General features: G+C 41.9%; 1 protein-coding gene and 2 non-coding genes across 3 annotated transcripts in view; all 3 read left to right on the forward strand.

The window, feature by feature from the left end:
• Positions 1-21,412, forward strand: part of ldhd (lactate dehydrogenase D) — a 56,050-nt gene that overhangs the window by 26,211 nt on the left and 8,427 nt on the right. Inside the window, exons 3-6 of the mRNA XM_063477610.1 lie at positions 19,317-19,458; positions 19,600-19,741; positions 20,417-20,576; positions 20,658-20,857. Coding sequence (XP_063333680.1) covers positions 19,317-19,458; positions 19,600-19,741; positions 20,417-20,576; positions 20,658-20,857 — 644 coding nt within the window. The remainder of the gene's footprint in view (positions 1-19,316; positions 19,459-19,599; positions 19,742-20,416; positions 20,577-20,657; positions 20,858-21,412) is intronic.
• Positions 15,958-16,028, forward strand: trnag-gcc (transfer RNA glycine (anticodon GCC)). Its single transcript has one exon. It is a non-coding gene; the product is annotated as a tRNA-Gly (tRNA).
• Positions 17,688-17,758, forward strand: trnag-gcc (transfer RNA glycine (anticodon GCC)). Its single transcript has one exon. It is a non-coding gene; the product is annotated as a tRNA-Gly (tRNA).

The following is a 21,412-nucleotide window of genomic DNA, read 5'->3' on the forward strand; positions in this document are numbered from 1 at the left end:
CCCAAATCTCCTTCCAGGTGCTCTTGGCTTGTAAACCAAAGCCAACCCAGCTGATCATCTTGAGAGGCTTCTGCTGCAACACTCACTCTGCTGGCCTCGTAGTCTCTCTATCTCCACAAAACAGAGGGCATTATTGTACAGATGAACGCAAGCTCTCCTTGCTATGCCCTTCTTCCTAGAGACCCCTGTAGCCTCTTCCTGCTGGAGATTTCTGATCAGGTATATGGTAAAGACATTCAAGTTATAATCTTGCTGCACATTGTGGCTGGGTTTAGACAGCAAGATGCAGGAGAACGATAAAGAGACAAAATTTGAAATAACATTTGTGATAAGTGTTTTTTCTCCAGGCATTACAAACTGTTCTGTCTGTAATTAAAAGTCATTCATGGTTGAATGATTATTTGCATATCTGCAAAATTTGTGCCTACTGCTTAGTAGTCATGGCACATAAGAACTGCAAGCAGATTATCAGCATATCTATTTAAGCTATCATGTTTATTCATACAATAGTGGGCATTGCTCATGTTAGTGAGATATCAAGACAGACTGTCATATTGATAAGTTTAATAATAAGTAATAATAAGTTTATTATAAGATTACATTACAACATGAAAACAGTACACTTTGTTTGTTTTAAAACAGTTGCAGTCATTTAACTTTTTATAGGTTATTTAATTATACCACATTATAGTAATTTCTGACTGCTGTGACTAGGGATGGGTATCGAAAACCAGTTCTTGTTGAGAACCGGTTCCCACTGTTTCAATTCCTTGGAATTGTTTGCCATTTTTGCAAACGATTCCCTTATCGATTCCAGTCGCCCCGAACGACGTCACCACGTTGCGGAGCGTCATTTACCTGGCAGGAAACATGGCGGCTCAAACGCTCAAAAGTTTGGTTATACTTTACGAGAACAGATGACAACAGGGCAACTTGCAATATTTGCAAAGTAGATATTTCATTTAAGGGAGGAAACACTACGAATATGCAAAAGCATTTGCTCACAAAACACGCGATGACCTTAACCCTCTGGGCTCTATCCTGGCCATTTGTGGCCACTTCACTTTTCTTTTTTCAACCATTTTTGTTCTGTTAATGCAAAAATACACACCTTCCCAAAGGTGTGTATTTTTTTTCAGATTTTTTAATTTTCAACATCAGCTCCTTAATAATATCAATAATATTCACTATACACCAAATTGTTCCTCTTGACTTTATTGTGGCCATTTTTGGCCAAATGAAACCCATTATAACCACCTTTTTTGATTCCTTGTTATTGACAGTAATATATCATGCGATTTAGGTAAAACTGCTTTCATTCTAAACTCAACACATGAAAATGAAAATGTTTTTTACCAAATTACATCATTTACCCATTTTTGGCCAAGCAAGCAATTTCATGTAATATTCCGAGTTTGTAGTAGCGGCCTTTGATGGCTTACCACACTCCAATGGACCAAAATAATGAAACAATTTTGACATAGGTTTGATCTTAAGGATCTAATAGTTTGTGTTTGTGCATGACATTGCAGCACAAACATGTATTTGCAAGATAGACTGGAATAAATAATGACGCATCAAACATTACATAGGCTGCAGTGAATTTCTGTGGATGCAGGCTATTGAGCTTTGAGGTTCCCAGTCAAACTTAGCTTTGAAGCACATGTTAAAAGCACTTTTACTCTTGTATTTTTCATAAAAAGATACCATACCCAAAATATTAACTCTAGAAACAAAAACAAAAAAAAAGCCAATCACAGGACATTTTGCAGAGTTCAAACCTGCAGCTGCAGCGCAAACAACAACAAACACTGTTTGTAAACGTGTCCTGGAGTTTATGCAGGTGCAGACAGAGCTACTGCTGTAAGTAAGCCTAACAGCTTCCAGATCATTTATTCTGGCAATATGGCAAGAAGGTCATCACTGCTTCAAGCACTGCCTATATGATCTGGTCAGAGAGCAAGGACAGCAGCAGTCCTCTGCCCTTGAAGAAAAGACATCTGCCCAAGATGAAGAAACTTCCTCTCCACAAAATGAGGGGACAATCTCCAAAGAGGCTGACTGCATCACCACTGATGTTGAGTACTAGCCAGTGCCTGAATCCTCTTCTTTGGGGGAGAATTGGGGTTGGGGGGCATGGAGGTGGAGGCCGAGCAGCTGATGGAAAGGAACATAGGAGCATTTTCTGAGACCGAGGAGCCGGTGACTGAGTGGATCCCTCATGAAAGGAAAACCATGTGGGTCCCACTACTGAAGAGAGACTGCTCTACAATCCAGTACCCACTGGTATCAAACCAGGGGTCACCCTGTATGCAGTTCCGTGCATTAGCAGCCTGAGATCTACTTTTGACTTTTTTAAAACAAAGGAGATCTTTTAGCTGCTGTGCACCCTTACAAACCTGCACGGGAGGCGAAGGTGTGAGGATTGGAGGATTATAGATGAAGTGGAGATAAAGCCTACACCAGAATAAAGCAATACATAGCATGTTGGATGACAACACTGGAAGTTCTCAGGAAGTAAAAAAGGGAAAGGGGTTCAGACTCCAACTGACGGAGGAGCTCCGAGTACAACGTCTTTCCTTCGGTCATCTTGGCAGAGGAACCCCTCAGATGAAAACTGGCACAGGGGAAACAACCCAGAGCTTCCTCCCCAGCTCCTCCAGTTGCAACAGAGGAAGATTTTGTTGTCTGTCTTTGGCTTCACCAAAACTACCACAGCAATATCCCACATGCCAAAGCAACAGAGGAATATGCTTCTTTTGACAGCAACACACAGGGAACCAGCAGTCAGTGATGGGGAATAAAGGACGCCTGGAAGCAAGAAGCAATCCTGGACTACAATAGACACAAATATTGCTTGGATAACTTAGAGGATGTTGGCACCTCGAGTTGTTGAAGGAAAACTAACTGATGGCTGCTGGCTCTTTTCTCCAATCTCCTGGATGTCTTGGGAAACGATGTCTTTGTCTCGCCGGAAACAACTTCACTGAAGTGGGGGAGTCCTCTACAACCTACAAATGAAAAGTGATCCTGGGAGAGCTGGGGCACATGCTAGGGACCTCAACAACTGCAAGACACCCTTGTCCCTGATTCTCAGCCACTTCTGCCATTGATCTCAAGATACAGTAGTCTGAACCAGAGTGTGACCCACACCCCACCAACGAAATGAGAAGAAGGTGCGCACAGAAGCACACACACTGGAATATAAATTTTGATCATTTTATTGGTCATTTCAGTGGTTATTTGGTCATTAAATTGCCTTTCTGGCCACTAACACACCGTTTGTGATTTTCTTTTTGGCAATTCATCCCCCCCCCCCAAAAGAAAAAATGAAAAAAAAAAAAAAAGTAAAAATAAATCATTGTTACTGTTACTGACCTGCAATGATGACAAAAAAAGTATTAGGTTTCATCATTCATATGCTAAAAAATGTGAACTTTGTTACTATTTTCCCCAAAAGCGTAGTAATAATACATCATCTAACTGGTATTCAAAGGGTATAATATCTGAATTTGAATTATATTTTGGTTTTCATGACTAGGACAGGTGCTAATTTAAAAAATCAAGTCAATGAAAGTAGAAAAATGTTTTAATATATTAATTTTATAGTATTTGGTAAACATAAACAGGGGGTGGCCATTTTTGGCTACGAACAAGCTGAGAGGGATTTTTTTTGTTTTTCTGTCACTGCAAAAAAAACCCAAAGATGGATAAAACTCATTGATACTTTTAATTATTGCTACGCATCTAACCTCCATCATGGTTAGAAAATAAATCAGATGGCATGTATTATTTAGAAAAAAAAAATGGGGATTTTATGCTTTTATCCCTATGTAAATCATTAAAATTATGTGATTTAACTGGTATTTAAAGGGTTAAAATTATGGATTTGATTGAAATTTTGGTCTTGATGAACAGCACTGATGCTAATCTAAAAAATCAAGTCAAAAAAAGTGGAAATTTTTCTTAATATATATGAATTTTATAGCATTTTGTAAACATAAACAGGGGGTGGCCATTTTTGGCCATGAACAAGCTGAGAGGGAGTTTTTATGTTTTTCTGTCACTGCACAAAAAAAACAAAGATGTATAAAAGTCATTGATACTGTTAATTATTGGTATACATCTAACCTCCATCATGGTTAGAAAATAAATCAGATGGCATGTTTTATTTGGAAAGAAATTGGGGTTTTATGATTTTTTCCATTTATGAGTTCCTAGGATTATGTGATCTAACTGGTATTTAAAGGGTTAAAATTCTGAATTTGAATGAAATTTTGATTTTCATGAACAGCACTGATGCTAATCTAAAAAAAATCAAGTCAAAAAAAGTGGAATTTTTTCTTAATATATATGAATTTTATAGCATTTTGTAAAAGTAAACAGGGGGTGGCCACTTTTGGCCACGAACAAGCTGAGAGGGAGTTTTTATGTTTTTGCTCTCCCTGCACAAAAATAACAATGCATTATAATCAATGTTGATGTGAATCAATCAATTACATGCCCCAGACTCTACTATTAACAATACAAGAAATTTCAGTAGCAATGCAATTATATAAAATTGCGAGATTTGAGGTTGTCTTCCAGCTAGTGCAGTGGACAAATAAACTGGTGTTTAAAGAGTTAAAAATTTAAAAAGTAATAATTATTTTATATTTATGAAAAGAACTGAAGTTACTTAAAAGCTTTATGCAGAAAAAATGGCAAAAAACCATAAAAATAATAAAAATTACAGACCTAATCTGTTGGTGGCCACTTTTGGCCACAAACAAGCTGAACGGGTAGTGATTTTGAACAAACCCAGAGGGTTAAATGAATGTCGTGTTTTTAATTCCGCTCCAGACTCGTGAATCTCAACCCAGCAGCAGCGGTAACGTTTGCATGTCCTCTCCCGTTAATGCGGCAGGTAAATAAACAACTAACAGTGCATATTATGTTAGCGCGATCTGCCTTATTACAAAACCTGCCATTACTGTGCGTTTAGGTAACCATGATGAGAGAGACAGACAGAGTCTGGCTGGCAGTTATCGCTGCAGTCTACCGGTAGCATCTCCATTCAGGCCAGGATAGACGAATGTCACTGAGCAGTGACTAAGTTTGTGGTCAAAGGCTTGCACACATTTGCCACAGCAGTTGTAGGCAGGGACATTACTGGATATTCTTGTGTAATTGCTACAGAATAATTTATGTTATACTTTGTTATTGCTACAGAAGAATATTTATTTTATTATTTTACATTTACAATTGTTTTTCCCGGGGACCCTGTGATACCCCATCGAAGAGCCATAGGCTGTGGATCTCTTAAGATCTCACTGTTGGGTTTGTAAGCCCATGTTACTCCTAAATTTCTATCTTGTTCAAAGAGAAGATATAAAACAAAGTTCTAAGCTAATCGACCTTAGTGTTCTCCTTTTTTAAAAAGAATCGATAAGAGAATTGATAAAGAATCGAATCGTTAAACAGAATCGAAAATGGAATCGGAATCGTGAAAATCTTATCAATACCCATCCCTAGCTGTGATACTGCAACCTACCAAGTTTATTTAACATGTCAATGGAACATGCAATTTTTTTAAGGTGCCGGTTCATTCATGATTTAACATGCCCCTTTACAACAGTGGATAAACTAACGGTCTTTAACGAAGCGTCCATCGTAGGGGTGGGCGGTATAAATAGTATACGGTAAAAATTATATAAATTTGGCCAACGGTAGATATTTTGACTCTACCGCGATAGCGCATGTTGATGGTGTCATCAAGCTGCGCCTGTTTTGGTCGAAAGCATTGCAGCGGCTGCAAACAACATCATCTGCAAATTATGCCGGGCGACTGTAATAGCAAAGAGACGAAGCACTTTTGGAATATGGAGAAAGCCAAAAACTGCGCTTCCTCCACTTCCCTGCCATTGATTCATTAGTGCTGAATTCTCTCCAGCTACTGTATTCCCATGTTGCAGTATATTAATGACTAACCTCGTATTGTGGATGGATTATCTCAGTTGTTCTCCTATCTGAAGTTTGGTCCGTTTACAGCATCCTGCCATGCAATTGCATTTGTCCCTAACCACCAGAAACCCTCACGTTAACTTTTATCGAGTGGAAAAAGGTTGGCGTTCATCTTTCAGCTTCACTGTGCTAATGTTATGCTAACGTAGCTGTTTTGCTAGCAATCACGTAGCACATCATTATACACCAGCTAGTCCCACTTCAGTAACCCTACAAAAGTGACTGCTGTTTAGGTTTCTCTCTTCATTTATGTTAGAAGTGATAGCAGAGCTGTACGTTTTAATTTTTTCAGAAATCTCTCAGTCAGAACATGCTATATCATGTTTAAGTGGAAACTAGCAAGCTAACTTCCTGCTAACTTCTAACTCCGTTGAATTTAATAAATTCTGTTTTCGTGGATGCCTGGATGTTAAACCTAATTGTTACACCTGGTAAAGCAGCAACGCTGATCATTTTATTAACCCTAGAACACTATCGCTATAAATAGTAACACAATCACTAACGCCGGGTGATTTTTACCCGATATAATATGACCAACTAAAAGTACTTGTCATCAAAATATATCAAACACATGACAAATCAGAGTGGTCAGCTTTTACTTTCAACTGTGCCATGTCTAACAAACTGAAAAAAAAAAAAAAGTGTCATGGGGGGGGGGGGGGGGGGGGGGGTGTGCTAAAATAATGCTCCAAAATTACAGAAAAATCTGGAATTCAAGAACAAAAAATTCCTAAAAGATGCTGGAAAGCTGGTCTTTGATACACCCATTCCTGGGACATTTGAGACTTCCCTGGTGAAGGCATAATCTCCTCGACACACTAACAGCTGCAGGAGAGAGAAATCATGTAAATGTATTTGCTCGGGTGAAAATCACCCAGCGATAGTGTTCTAGGGTTAAAGATGAAAGAATTTAGACAGTTTTTAACTCTCAGTGATGCCGCAGTGTTCGTTTGACTTTTGGACCTGAAGCGGATGGAGTTTTGGACCCAGATTACTCTGCGAGGCTCCTGACTACGGCAGCCGTAATGCTCCGGCAATCCATCAAGCGGTGCGCCTTCATAGCTTACCAAAGTTGTACTAAAACATTTGACAGATTTCTGCGCGCCGTGTACCACATAAAATCGGTTTGAGGTCAATAAGCACAACCAGAATTCATACACAGGGCACACTGTCGATTTTTGAGAAAATTAAAGGATTTTAAGTTTGCCTTATAGTGTGTAAAATACATTATACAGGAAAAAAAAAAAGAAGAATATATCGCGATATATATCGTTACCACACATGCTTCAAATAATACTGCGATATGGATTTTAGGCCATATCGCCCAGCCCATAGCTTCGTAAATGATATTGCAACACATCTGTGATCTTTAAAATACACCTGAAAATGTATTCTATTGGTTTACTCTTATTTCAAACAACGTTTCTTACCTTTGATCAATGACCAAGGATCCGATGGTGCTCCTCGGGCTCTTGCACTCTGGGGGCCTCTGGATGTCTGGGGCCTGGATCTCCTCCATGCCTGTTTCATGCCCTGGGGGACGGGGCTATGGCTCCCCACACCCCCTAACAGATCGTTACATGGAGAAACCTTTTGAATACAAGTGCACTCATCCATACAGATGCGCACACGGGTGTTCACAGACAAACTACACCTTTCTTGGCTGCTACCTCAAAACAAGCAATCCCGTTTAGCTAAGCAATCCCAACCTCCCATGCAGGAGGCCTGGTTTTGATTCCCAGCCAGTGCAAGACTGTTTACACTAGTATAAAACACCTTTGTGTTTTTAGTGGATGGCTGACACTAGCACCATTGACCAACAATGGGCCTTCAGGTCGGTGTCATAATCATTAATATGCAAATTATCATGATCATTGATCAATGGCCATGAGTACTATTCACCAAGAGTTGAACAATGGCTCCAGTCACAGCATTGTAAGATGGTGAACGATGTACTCTTCGATTCAGACCCTTAAAAATATTCAGCAGTGGATCAAAAACACAAGAAAACCATGAATCAACATGCTCTGCTTTACTTCAGCAGCATCAGGTAAAGTTAGAGTTTTTATTAGAGACACAGAAATTCGGTTGTCATGGTTTGCTGTATGGGAGGCAGGATGAAGGAACCAAATGCAGAACTCAGAGACACTAGGGTGAACTAAAAGAGGCAGCTTTATTGCGCTGTAGCAGAAAACTCCATAAAATAAACTCGCAACAAACTAACGTGAAAACTGGAAACTAAAACTAAACACTGGGAAGCTACAAAGCTGGAAACCTGAAATAAAAACAGCCAACAGCACTGCACACAATGTTAGATACTCTGAATAAGTAAGCAAATAATGCTTAAAACAGATTTGAGATGGGAAACTGTTCTTGAAGTACACAGAGAGCGAAAGAGCTGTGCAGGAAGTGCGATTTTATCGTGGTGGAAGCAAAATAGCAAAAGTAAGAGTGAATTAATGACGATATTTATCAAATGTGAAGCTTAGTTTGGATCTTCTTTTGCTGCTTGTTCAGTGAATTTTGGTTTGAGAGAGACAAAACCTGCAGCTCAGAATCTGTGAGATGTCAGCTTTCACCCTGCAGTGTGTCTGCGTACGTGCCGTCGGGTGAGAACGCAAACATCTTATAGATCCTGATGCATCGGGTCCGCACTCTGCTTTTGCGTCTTTGTGTGGAATCCATTTACCTGCTCTCGTTTGCAGTTTTAGCCGTTTAGTAGGGGTGCAACAATACTCGTATCGATATTGAACCGTTCGATACAGTGCTTTCGGTTCGGTACGCATATGTATCGAATACAAAATTTTAAATTTATTTTATCAACTTTTCTTCTGACGATGCTGTCTGTGTTGAGAGCTCAGTGGATCTGCGTTCGACTACTCCGCCTAGGCTGCACTGTTGAGCGCAGATCCACTGAGCGCAGCGCAAGCTAGCGAGACAGAAGTTGCTGGTTGCAACATGGTAAATTGAACCTCCCCCACCCTAATTCAGATCTGGCGTTTGGAACTATTTTGGTCTTCATGTGAAGTATGACCCTGAAGGTAAGCGCGTCATGGACAAAAGTAAAACAGTATGTCGGATGTGCCATGCAATGCTCAATTACATTGGTGGGAACTAGTGCGTTAGCTTGTTAACGTGTTGACGCCGTCCAGCCCCACGCACGGGGCGATCCGCGGTAGCTCATTAACGGAGATTTGCCGTGTTGTGGCGTTAACGTCATTCCAACGAGATTAACGCTGACAGCACTAGTGGGAACACAACGAATATGACTGCACATTTACGCCGACATTATCCTAGTGCGAAGACAAGTGGAAGCAGACAAAAACAACAAGCACGCATGCTACAAACTTTACCCGAGTCATTTAGACAGCCGTTAGCACATGATTCTCCTTATGGGGACCTGATATGTTTAATATGCTGCTGAGAATATAGCCCACCCCTATGAAACAGGTTGTACAGTCAGACAGAAACATAACTGCTTGACTTTGAATATAAAAAAACAGAAAGGTTATAAAGATACAAACTGTGAGACCCCTCTAGAGAAAACATGGTTGAAATAATATATAAGATTTAAAGCCAGCACTCACAACTTGTTTAAATCAACTTTTTCAAAACACCGTATGCTTATCAGGTAAGCATACATGGTAATATAAACATGTAGGTGAACTTTTTGCTGTGCTCCATTTAGGATCCCAGACTGTATCCCTGGTGAAAATCTATCGTGGGATGCCTGGAAAACTACTCCTGCTATTGTTGCTAGGGCATTAAACCCACTACAATAGCAACATTATTGTGAAACTTGACCTGCCTGAGGCGATTTGTGGGAGTTCACCTCTGAGCATCATCCTCTGTTCAGCACTTTCTGCCAGCTTCTCTGCTGCCTTCTCAGTGGTTGATCAGGCGACCCTGAAGAGGCTCCATGCTTATAAGTTCTGTTGTATACATTCTGCTAATCGCACTAAGCAACACATACGAGAGCACTGCAGGATCCAAATACCACAACCCACAGAGCCGCTAAACAGAGTGGGAAAGAGTCCTGAACCATTTTCACCTGGCCACAGACCCCAACAACATCCCACTCTTCAAGCCATCCATGCTGAAGGCGTGGCGCATACAGAGTGCATATTCCTTGTGGTTGCCTGAGTGACCCTGAACTTTCCGAGGGTGTAATGTTTCGGTATGGTGGGACTCTTTAGCTAAACTATGTCCCTGGTGAAGGTGCTAAGGGCCCCATCTGGATTCATTTCCGATGCACTTCACAGCCAGAGGGTTACCATTTTCACCAGGCCCAGTGGATTACCGGGACTCATGTATCCACTGAACTATTCCAGGCCCAGGGCATGACAGGGGTGGCACGATGGAACTACCAAAGACTGGTGGACCTTAAGCAGCCAGGTGTCATTCCTCCTTCTGTTTTTGATCCAGCTCTAGTGGCAGAGTTGAATGCAGCCTCCAGGAGAGTGACCGGTCGGGAGAAGTACCCTGCATTTTACCTGTCTGACAGAGACACTGGAGAGAGAGATTTGAACTTGAATACAGAGAGCCAGGCTGCCGTCCAGTCCCTTTAAACTGGGACAAAACACAAAACCCAGAAGATGAACTGGGTGCCCTTCAGGCCCCATCCTCTGTACAAAAACTGTCTCTGCCCAACTTCAGGTTCCAGCAGTGGGACCCTCCTCCAGGTAGCCGTGGCATCACATGCACCAGCACCACCTGTGACCCACCCATTTTCTGCTAGTGCACTTTTAAAGCAGGAGATCTCATCAGAAGACATCCAGCAACCTACAGTCATGTGAAAGTTAATATATTAGTATTGTCAAACAATTTGGCACCACTACTACTACATGATATGAGCAACCACTGAACTATTACTATCGTTTCCCAGACAGCTCTACCTTTATCGATGTAGTCCTCGCCATCGAGTGCTCGCACTGGACCCATAAAGACAGGTGGACGGGTTTGTGCTGGACCACACACGCTGGACACGACCCATGAAAGAGGCAATAGATGACTTGCTGCAAAGCAGAAGAAAGACCTGAAGCTTGTGGATCAAGATTATGCAAACATGGTCCATCGTTCTGCTACAGATCCCAACAGCTTGCTGCACCGCACATTCAAGCTACACATATCCCGTTATGTGAAACACTTGGCTAAGCTTCTAAACACTTCTTTGAGCACAAGCCCAGAAAAACTTCTGCAGACTCAGCAACTGTGGCACTCTTTAACAGAAGGGAGTGAGACAACCAGTGTTCCTGTGGTCACCATGGAGCCAGCTCTCTATAACCCACCTCCTCCTGCCCTGCCTACACCTCTGACACAAGACTCAATAGAGAAGATGGTGGAACGCATCTTAGAAGCAGCAGCCTGAAGAAAAAAGGAGGTAGACAAAGATTTGTCTTGCCTGTGGACAGCCCAAGTCCCAATATGAGACAGATGGATCTTCCATCCACTATTTTTACCAGCGAGGGCCTGTGCCGTATTTCTATTGTTCAAAGAAGATACATCAAAGTTATGCTGCTGAGGGAATCGGTAACCCTAAAATGCCCTTTGAAGAATTTGTTCAGACAGAATTTTTCCAAAGGGAACCGGACGCTACCAAGAAGAGGGTGGAGAAAAGGACGGAGGAAAAGCCCAGAATCCCAACAAGCAGGCCACCTCTGCAGATTCAGCCACAGGGACCAAATAGTCCACACATTCATACGGGCTTCCCTGGAGTGGCAGGAAAACATATCTGCTGCCCTTCGAAAGTGTACTCTATACATGAGATAAAGGGATAGACAAGGAAATGACATGGAAGGAGTTTCAGGAGTCTGCTTTCTATGAGGCAGAGAGACTTAGATGGATGGAAGGGAAAAAAAAAAAAAAAAAAACCACCAAATGAGGAAGAAACAGTTGACACTGTACCTTTTTTCCTAGTTACATTTGTTTATATAAATAACAGATTGTAAATGTAAAAAAAGTAAATTGTTTTCTGCAAAAATATCACTCTTCTTTATAACCTCTTAGAGTTCACCAACATGTTTATATAGCTGTATGCTTACCATCAGGTAATCTGATTTAAAAAAAGAAAAAAAAGAAAAAAAAGTTGTGAGTGCTGACCTTAAATCTTATACATTATTTCTAAGTTACTTCATGTAATGATAACAATCACACTTTCTCTAGAGGGGTCTCACAGCTTTTATCTTCATAACCTTCTGTTTGATTTATATTATTAGAAATAGGGCTGCTCAATTAATCGAATTTTAATCTAAATTACGATCTGGGCTTTCAACGATCATTAAAAATGACTGAGCCGATTATTAGCACCTCCCTCGTGCTTTACTCTCGCGCTGCTCCGTGTGGCAAATCGAGCGCACCTCTCTGCGTTTCGATCACGCGTCACAACAATTAAGAGGACCCGAGAAAAGTTCGGAAAGCTAAGCAGAAGTTATTTGGAGAGGAGAGGATAATGGCTGCTGAAGAAAGAATGCCGTTGGTTGAAAAGAGAGGTAAAACGACTTCAGTGGTGCGGAAACATTATGGGTTCGCGGAGTCAGACGTGGATCAAGTAGACAGTGTGTAAACTTTGCTACGGTGTCGTAGCTGCACCACAGAGCAACACTACAAAGTTCACTAAACATAGATGTTTACATTTTTCATTTATATTCCAAACATTTGCACTGTTATCAGTATTTGCACAATCTTTAAAGCCATTATTCAATACATTGTTAAATAAATATCGTCAAATAATCGAGATCTCAATTTCAGTGAAAATTATCGTGATTATCATTTTTGCCATAATCGAGCAGCCCTAATTAGAAACACGACTGCTTGTCTTTTACCTGTGTGACTCTACAGCCTGTGTCAGACATGTCCACCAGACAGAATAATCAATTCAGGACAATGTCTGAAGTTATCTTTAATACATGCAGCGAACAGCTGGAGATGGTCCAGACACTTTCTCACTTCGGTAGCCGGCTTTTTCCACTCCTACATCTCTGTACCGCTTGGCCATTCCCTGGTTCCAAGGACCTTACCGTCTCAAATTGAACCTTGATCCATGAAACAATAAGCCAGTTTTCATTCATAATGTAATAACTGGACATGACATGTTTCAGAAGACCTGAACTCCTGTGGGGGGTTTTTTTCCCCCCCCCCTTCCTCTGTAACTGCCCAATGTTCCCCTGTCCTTGTGCTCCTGCCTCAGAGTCCCAGACACAGTCTGTGGCATGGAGGTATGCCAGGTGAGCTCATACTTGTGGTGCATGAGTTCATCGATTTGGTTTGCCATGTCTGCTGGAGATTTGTCAATCCACCTCAGCTCATCCGTAAAGACTTGCAGATGGCCTTTTTGTATGTAAGAAAAGCAGGGAGAAGTTCGGTAAACCTTTTGGGCAGTTTCTCCAGCCATCGTGGATTGTCAGCACACCAGTTCATGTCAGTCATGAGGATAGGATGTAATACTGACCAGTGGTGCCAACAATTACTAATGGCCTGCCCACACCAGCAGAGACCACTTGTAGACGAAAGCAACCATGGAGTCATGGCAAGATGTATTTGTTTCTTAACCTGACAATGATAACACACTCTGGTTTCCATATAAAGAAGGGGTGGAGCTGGAAGAAATTTAGCGATGGTAGGTCAGCCGCTCAGGTTGTGGAGGGAGACACCGGAGTGAAGTGGCATTCCCTTGGAGTTACGCACTGGTTGAGACCCAGGCCACAGTCCAAGATCCTGAAGCTCAGTCTTCATCCACAGCTTCTGGTGTGAAGAGAAAGTCCAGCTGCTGAGGTCATGCTTATAACCAGCCATAGTTGGCTGAACTGAAGGAGCTAAAATTTAAACATAAATATTTGAAAAGCAGTGTTAGTCTTACATTGTTTCTCTTGGAATACACAAAAAAAAAAAAAAATTATAAAATTTTAACAAAGCAGCGTTACAGCAGCATCACTAGTGCTAAAAATCTAGGAACTTTTCACGTGCTGTACACGCTCACCTTCTGTCCGCAAAGTGCTCACTTTTGAAAACAGCAGTGAAGATGTGCAAGCAGCATCTGTACTGGGTCCTGAAGAAAAAAAAAAAAAAGAAAAAAAAGAAAAAGAATGCAGTCTTGATTAATTAATTTGTGCAAATTCTGAGCGAGATGAAAAGATGAGAAAATGTAAAAGTGATTTTGAATAATTAATGATCTATGCATTAAGCAGATGTTTAATTGAACATCAACCATAAATGAAAATGGAGAGAGACCGGGATTTGACTCAGGCCTTTCTGTTTGTCTGACCTGTGGTCTCCTTTAGTAGAAATTCCAGCTCCTGTGGGAGGGGCACAGGTGATTTCGTCATCACACCTGAGGCTGCACCTACAGTATGGTAATAGAAAATAATTTTTCATCTGGACACAATTAGAAAATTTGCTGCCTCTTCATTCATGAAGTTTTTGATCAGGTATATGGTGTACCCAACATCATTCTCCACAAGCCACCAGAAAGATTTTCCTTTATATAGCTGAGACTAAAGAAGTCATTTGGGTGAGTGATGAAACATTTCTCCCACTGAAACCGCTACGTCCAGATGAACAGAATCCACTTTTTGGGATTTACTTACCTGGATGATTGAGCATGCATCAAGACAGGTTCATTTATCATTTACCATGCCATTTTACCACAGCTGATTAAATCTAACCGCCTTTAACCAAGCGATAGAAGTTTCCTTAAACAAATCAAGTAAATGAAATCACAGTGGACACTTCTGTTACCTTTAAGATACACCTGAGAAATTAATCTGTTGGTTTACTCTCATTACAAACAACGTTTCTCACTTTTGATGAATGAACAAGGATCGCTGAGATCTGTTTCATGTGGTACATAAGTTGTCTTGTTTCCTGAAATTTAAAAGTGGAAATTTTTTAAAAGTGCGCATCTCAAACTCACAACAGCACAAGGGTCACGGTGGTCAAAAATATGACACCTGAAATCTAGCACTAACATAGAGAATGAAAAGGAAACTGTTTAGGCCTCTTGAGCTAAACAATCCCAAGCTCCCACGCGGGAGGCCTAGTGCGCAATAAGCAAGCAATACTTTTTTTTAACTTCAACCCAGTAACTCCTAGGACGCTGGGACTCATCTTAATGGTCGTGCATCATAACAGTTTCCTGGTTTTTTCAAAAGATTCACTTTTTATATTTCTTTATATTTCTGAGAAATGCTTTCATGTCCTTATTGATACAGGCCATATCAAAGTACATTTGGTGTAAATTAAAAACCGTAGACTAAAGCAACGTCTACAAATTCATTGTTCCCTCAGTGACAGTCCAAAATACAAAAGACTAAACGTGTTGAATGTCATGTTGTAAAAGATAACTGCAGTGCTATAAAGATAATACTCAAACAAAATGTTTTATCTTAAAACCATAATCAGTCAGTCAAGTTTAATGATACCAAACTTTACCATGAGGGATGTGACATTCAGTAACTTGGAAATTCTATTGTGACAACAAACGTTAGATCTGTTTAGTTAATTTGTTTTATTTAGTAGACTTTTGGTTATTGTACTTTATCTCTAGCTTCTCTTCAGTTTTTCGGTTCACCTGTGTCCAGTCAGCTAATCATTTACCTCAGTTAATGAACACCTTCAAAAGCTTAGAGCTTCCAGATTCTCTGAGTAGTTGAGCATACCAGTATAAATCCTAGGGACACCTCAGTTTTGTTCTGTACCCAACTGAAGTAGGATCCAAGGAAGAAATGGAGTATGACGTTTGCCATTTAAGATTCATCAGGCATTGGTACAGTAGTGAGCACTTTTTGAAAGGTGTTCATTGTCTTGTGACAGACTGTGTTGTTAGCCAGTTTCAGTTTCACATTCAGATCCACCCTTGCTCTTCACATATAGTACCCAACACTGAGAAAACCCTAAACAACAGTGTTCTACTGGACTGTGGGCCGTCCCCTGTTTTCTGTGCAAAAGTTGTTGTAGCAAGCATTGGTGGTTCAGTGGTAGAATTCTCGCCTGCCACGCGGGAGGCCCGGGTTCGATTCCCGGCCAATGCAGGTCTTACTTTTCTTCCCTCTATATTTTTTTTAAATCTGAATCTATAAAATGCACACCTTTAAATCTGCTTCTCTCTTAGTCAGAAATCAAACATTGACAGATGTTGTGCTGCCTAGGTGTTAAAATGAAGTGTAAACCTATTCTGACATTACCCTAAAAAGGTCCAGGAGATGAGGGGGAAGTAACAAAAGGTGTCCAAATTTTAAAAAGGAGACAGGGAGGCAAGATGGTTAAATTAAACTGAAAGAGAGGCAAGCCGCTATCACCTTTTAGAGAAGGAAAACAACAAAACCCAGATGTTGGTCAATAAACTGAACAGTGAGTCAAAAAAAAAAAAAAAAAAGGGTTAGTCACCAAAACAGTCCTCTCCACAGAGCAGGGGAAAGCAGTCACCATACGCACAGCTCACTAGCTACAAAAAACCAACGAGGCTCTCTGGCACCCGCTGCATATGCAAAACCACCAGCATTGTGGAGGACCCGACGCACCCCTAACATACAATCTTCAACCTTCTGGCAAGAGGTACCGGAGCAGTTGGGCCCTCACTGCCAGATAGCAAAACGGTTTCTTCCCCCAAGCTGTCAGACTCCTAAACAGATCAGTGACTGGACTGACACACACACACACACACACACACACACGTCAAGTCACTTTTATCACAACCCACTGTCGTTGTTGCACTTTTCTATTGCACCGTCTTGTGTCGGCATTATTCTGTTCTGTCTGGTGTTGTGCCGTTTTGTTTTTTGCACACTTACACTTCATGTAGCCCTTTGTTGATAGCCTGTTACATGTAGCACCATGGTCTTGGTGGACCGCTGTCTAATTTCACTGTGTACTGCACGACTGCTCATGGTTAAAATGACAATAAAGCCACTTAACTTGGCACTAGAGCTCGCCTTAAGTACACTTAATTGCTGATTAGAGTCAGCTTAGGTGGCACCTAAGGCAGGAGAGATGGCAGGACACACCCACACAAGGTCAGTTGGACAGGAGCCCCTGCAAGGGCCATAACACTATATTCTTATGTGAATAACTGGCCAGAGGGGCCACTGTCTGTCTTCTGTGCAAAAGTTCCTGCAGTTATTCCCCATTGAAGTAGGATCCAAGTAATTGTTGGTTTTAACTTACACCGAGAAACTCCAAGTAGGCTGGGTACACTGAGCTGTGGTTTGTCGCACAAATAACATGACCCATTGGGAAAACCCTAATGTAGAGGCAGTGAACCAGGTGGAAACAATTATACACACCGCTGCCTGTCGTCTCTTACCTAGGGTAACTCTGGAGAGAAATAAAGTCCAGCTGCTCTCCAGGAAACTAGTTCTAGAGCCCAAGCTGGGGGATGTGATATTCAGTAACTTGGAAATTATATTGTGACGACAAACACTGAATCTGTTTAGTTAATTGATTTTGTGTAGTAGACTTTGGTTATTGTGCTTTCTATCGAGCTTCCCTTAAGTTTTTCGGTTCACCTGTGTCCAATCAGCGAATCATTTACCTCAGTTAATGTACGCCTTGAAAAGCGTTGTCGTCAGCTGATTTCAGTTTTACAGTGAGATCCACCCTTACTCTTCACACACAGGGCTGACAACAATGCTAAATGTGCTACTGGCCGGTGGGGCCGTCCCCTGTTTTCTGTGCAAAAGTTGTTGCAGCAAGCATTGGTGGTTCAGTGGTAGAATTCTCGCCTGCCACGCGGGAGGCCCGGGTTCGATTCCCGGCCAATGCAACACTAGTTTTTCTCCTGCTTTGTGTTATATTATATAAAGCATGTAGTAGCCAATAATCTGGAGAGGCTAAGATGTCGAGGCCCCTCTCTCTGAGCTAAGGCCAACACGTTGGTTGTGTCTGATGACGATTTTGACCACACATCCTGTGTCGTGCAACACAATCTTTGTGGCGTGTCAGTTGGTCATGCAACTTTTGCAACTGTTTAAAAACTTGAGCTTGTGGAAAGAACTTTGCAAAAACCTTGACAAAGTCCTGGCTTCTGGTTTTGTCTCCTTCCCCTCCTTATCAGCACACATGATACAATATTGTCTGAGTAGCAACACCTTTGGTTTGGTAGAATACTGCAGCGCCTTGTGGCAGGTATAAATGGCTGCATCTGTGTGATGACGGCATGGCAGTGAGCAAAGCGACCACTGCAGCTAAATGCTGCCTCAGCACATTTGCGAAGGTACGAGGAGTGAGAGACAGCCCAAACGGCAGCACCAGGTATTCTTAGGCAAATGCAAACCTCAGAAACTGCCTGTGGGGTGGTTGCCACATGGAAGTAAGTATTTGTCAGATTAATAGTTGTAAATCAACCACCTGTAAAACTGCATTAGAAAGCTGGCTGAGTGTTAGAATCAGAATCAGAATCTTTATTGTCATTGTCACAGGTACAACGAAATTAATACAACTATGGTGGAGGACTTCAGGCAGAGTGGGACAGTCGCCTGTGCAAGGGATTTGTTGAAGATCCTCGTGAAGATCCCAGCCAGCTGTTCTGCACAATCCCTCAATATTCGACCTGGCACACCATCAGGACCCGCCGCCTTCCTCGAGTTAACAGCCTGCAGCATGCGCCTCACCTCGTGCTCTTCCAGGGTGAGGGTGGTGCTGCTGTGGGCGGCGTGTTGCTGCTGTGGCTCCAATACCTCCGGTACCATGGTCTCAAAGCAGGCGAAGAAGATATTCAGCTCCTCTGCCAGCGCCAGGTCACCTTCCGCAGCTCCGAGATTGATCTTATAGTTGGTTAAAGCATGCTGAACGTGTACATCCGCAGGTATTTATTTAAAACTCACAGGACGAGAATAGGACGAAGCTCTCCCGCTCTCTTCGGAACAAAGAAAAAATAACTAAAGCGGGGACCACTCGTACTGCCTTTTTTACAACAGTCTTGATTTCCTCCCTCAGTATCACTGCTACAGCGTTGCTCACGGCCATGTTTACAAATCCACAGAAGTGAAGCAGCGTGACCCGGAACTGCACCCGATGACCTGAAGCTGTGATTTGAGAAGATGCATTCTTTACTGATTATAGCACGAGAACATGTAGATTCATACACCTTTATTGGAGAACAACAACGAAACACCTGATGTGGTAGCCTGAACATCTAACACACTCTTACAGGGACAGCAAAAACGAGCAAACGAGCAAAAAAAGCAACCTGAGACAGCAAAAACGTGTGTGGTGAGCTGTGGTTTCTGGCTCAGCTGCTGGGAGCAGTGGGAAGAATGGGTGTGGTTCTTTGGAGAAGTAGAAAAAACGGAATGTGACAGCATTGCATTATTTCTGTGCAGATGTCGTCCTCCAGATGTGGTGGTGTTTCCACGTTGTGTGGAGGAGGTCAGTGCCTTGGCAAAGGTCTGCCACAAGCAACGACTTCCCATCATCCCTTTTGGCACTGGGACTGGCTTGGAGGGAGGGGTTGGAGCTGTGAAGGTGAGATATTTGTGTGGTGATACTTTCTCCCACTTAGAACAGTTAACATCTTTAGTAACAACAATAACCAGCAGGATGTCATCTTGGTGATAACTGTCGTAAGTCTTATTTCCTGTGTTTGTTTGTGTCATCATCCTTCAGGGGGGAGTGTGCTTCAGCTTAAGGAACATGGAACAGGTTCTGGATCTCCACCCAGAGGACTTTGATGTGACGGTGGAGCCTGGTGTGACTCGGAAGGCTCTCAATGCATACCTGCGAGACACAGGCCTCTGGTTTCCTGTTGGTCAGTCAGGATATTCACGGGGATTCACACAGATGCATTAAATCAACACTTTTGACATGAGTGTTCCGTTTAGGGGCGGCGGTCGGGGTCTTTGTGACCGTCATAGCAGCAATAACCAAGAGAACAGCTGCTAGTTATCTTGGCCTTGGTGTGACCTGTCAGTACAACTTGTACCAAAAGATGAAAGAAAAACTACTGCACAGAATTAGTGATGTTGTATGATGTTGATGCTGATTTGTTAAAACATATATTGATATAATATAATATAATAATATAATGTGATGATAAAACCCCCAACTATGATGGTAGTGTTAAAAGGAATGATGAAGAATACCTAAATAATACTTCAATGCAGGATGTTTTTAGGGTTTTTTCACATGTACAGGAATCTTTGCTTCTCTGTAAACAAGTACAAGAGAGTAGGTAGTAACCAGGTACTGCTAATCAAATGCACTTGATTAACTGATCATCAGCAACTGTGAGCATGTGCTACAGGCCTCAGTTAGCATGTTAAAATATTAAAGTTCATGACAGCTGCCTTCCTATTCACAAGTGGTCACTACGGTTGTCCCAAGTTGTAAATATCTGGGTTATACAAAGTTACTGTCAGATTACAGATGTGTCCTTTTTTTTAATAATTGACCCAACCCTGGTTATGTGCTTTGTTTGTCTCAGATCCTGGAGCTGATGCATCTCTGTGTGGTATGGCTGCCACCAGTGCATCTGGTACTAATGCAGTGCGTTATGGGACTATGAGGGAAAATGTTATAAACCTGGAGGTAGTGTTGGCTGATGGGAGCATCGTACACACTGCCGGGAAGGGCCGCCGTCCCAGGTACTCACCAGCCAAATGTGATGTATCGTTATGATCTTGAAAGCCTCTTACCTTTGCTTCTGTCTTGGTTTCTCTCCTCAGGAAGACGTCAGCTGGCTATAACTTGACAAACCTGTTTGTAGGCTCAGAGGGGACCCTGGGGATCATCACTAAGACCACATTACGCCTCTATGGCATCCCAGAGGCCATGGTGTCAGCGGTCTGCTCATTTCCTTCCGTCCAGGCTGCTGTAGACAGCACAGTGCAGACGCTACAAGCCGGAGTACCCATCGCTCGCATCGGTGAGCAGGAAACTTGGAAATAATGCAAAATAACGGCACACTGTGATGCAGAGGGCTCAATGTTAAGGGATAATTCTGGATTATTTTGAACTGTTAAATACGTATTTGCCTAATGATGTTAGCAAAATGCACTCAAAAACAAACATTTCAAACATTGCCAAAGTTTCACAGAATAAGGTCTGTGTATCAAAAGTTGAGGGTCCAGTACTCTAATGTAGAAAGTTTGAAATACTGTTTAAAGGTGAAAATGGTGAAAACATAACTGATCACTTAAATATTCCTTATTTATGTGTTTCTCTCAGTTCTATTATTCCCATCATTATCTTCACTGTAAACGCATTTTTTCCTCTCTTAGCGTAAGCCTCAGTCGTGGAGAAAACAGACACATAAAGATTTATAGACATAATGAGGAAGAAACAAAACTTTATTGCTCTTTTCAGAAAAGCGATTTTTGCAGTGGTAGTGGTAAAACGGTCTCTGAGTCTGACCTCATTAGCTGTTTCTGGGTCCAAACTCTGCTTCAGGTCCCAAAGTCAAACAAACACTGCAGCATCA

Source organism: Pelmatolapia mariae, linkage group LG7 (genome assembly GCF_036321145.2).
Source record: "Pelmatolapia mariae isolate MD_Pm_ZW linkage group LG7, Pm_UMD_F_2, whole genome shotgun sequence".
NCBI lineage: Eukaryota > Metazoa > Chordata > Actinopteri > Cichliformes > Cichlidae > Pelmatolapia > Pelmatolapia mariae.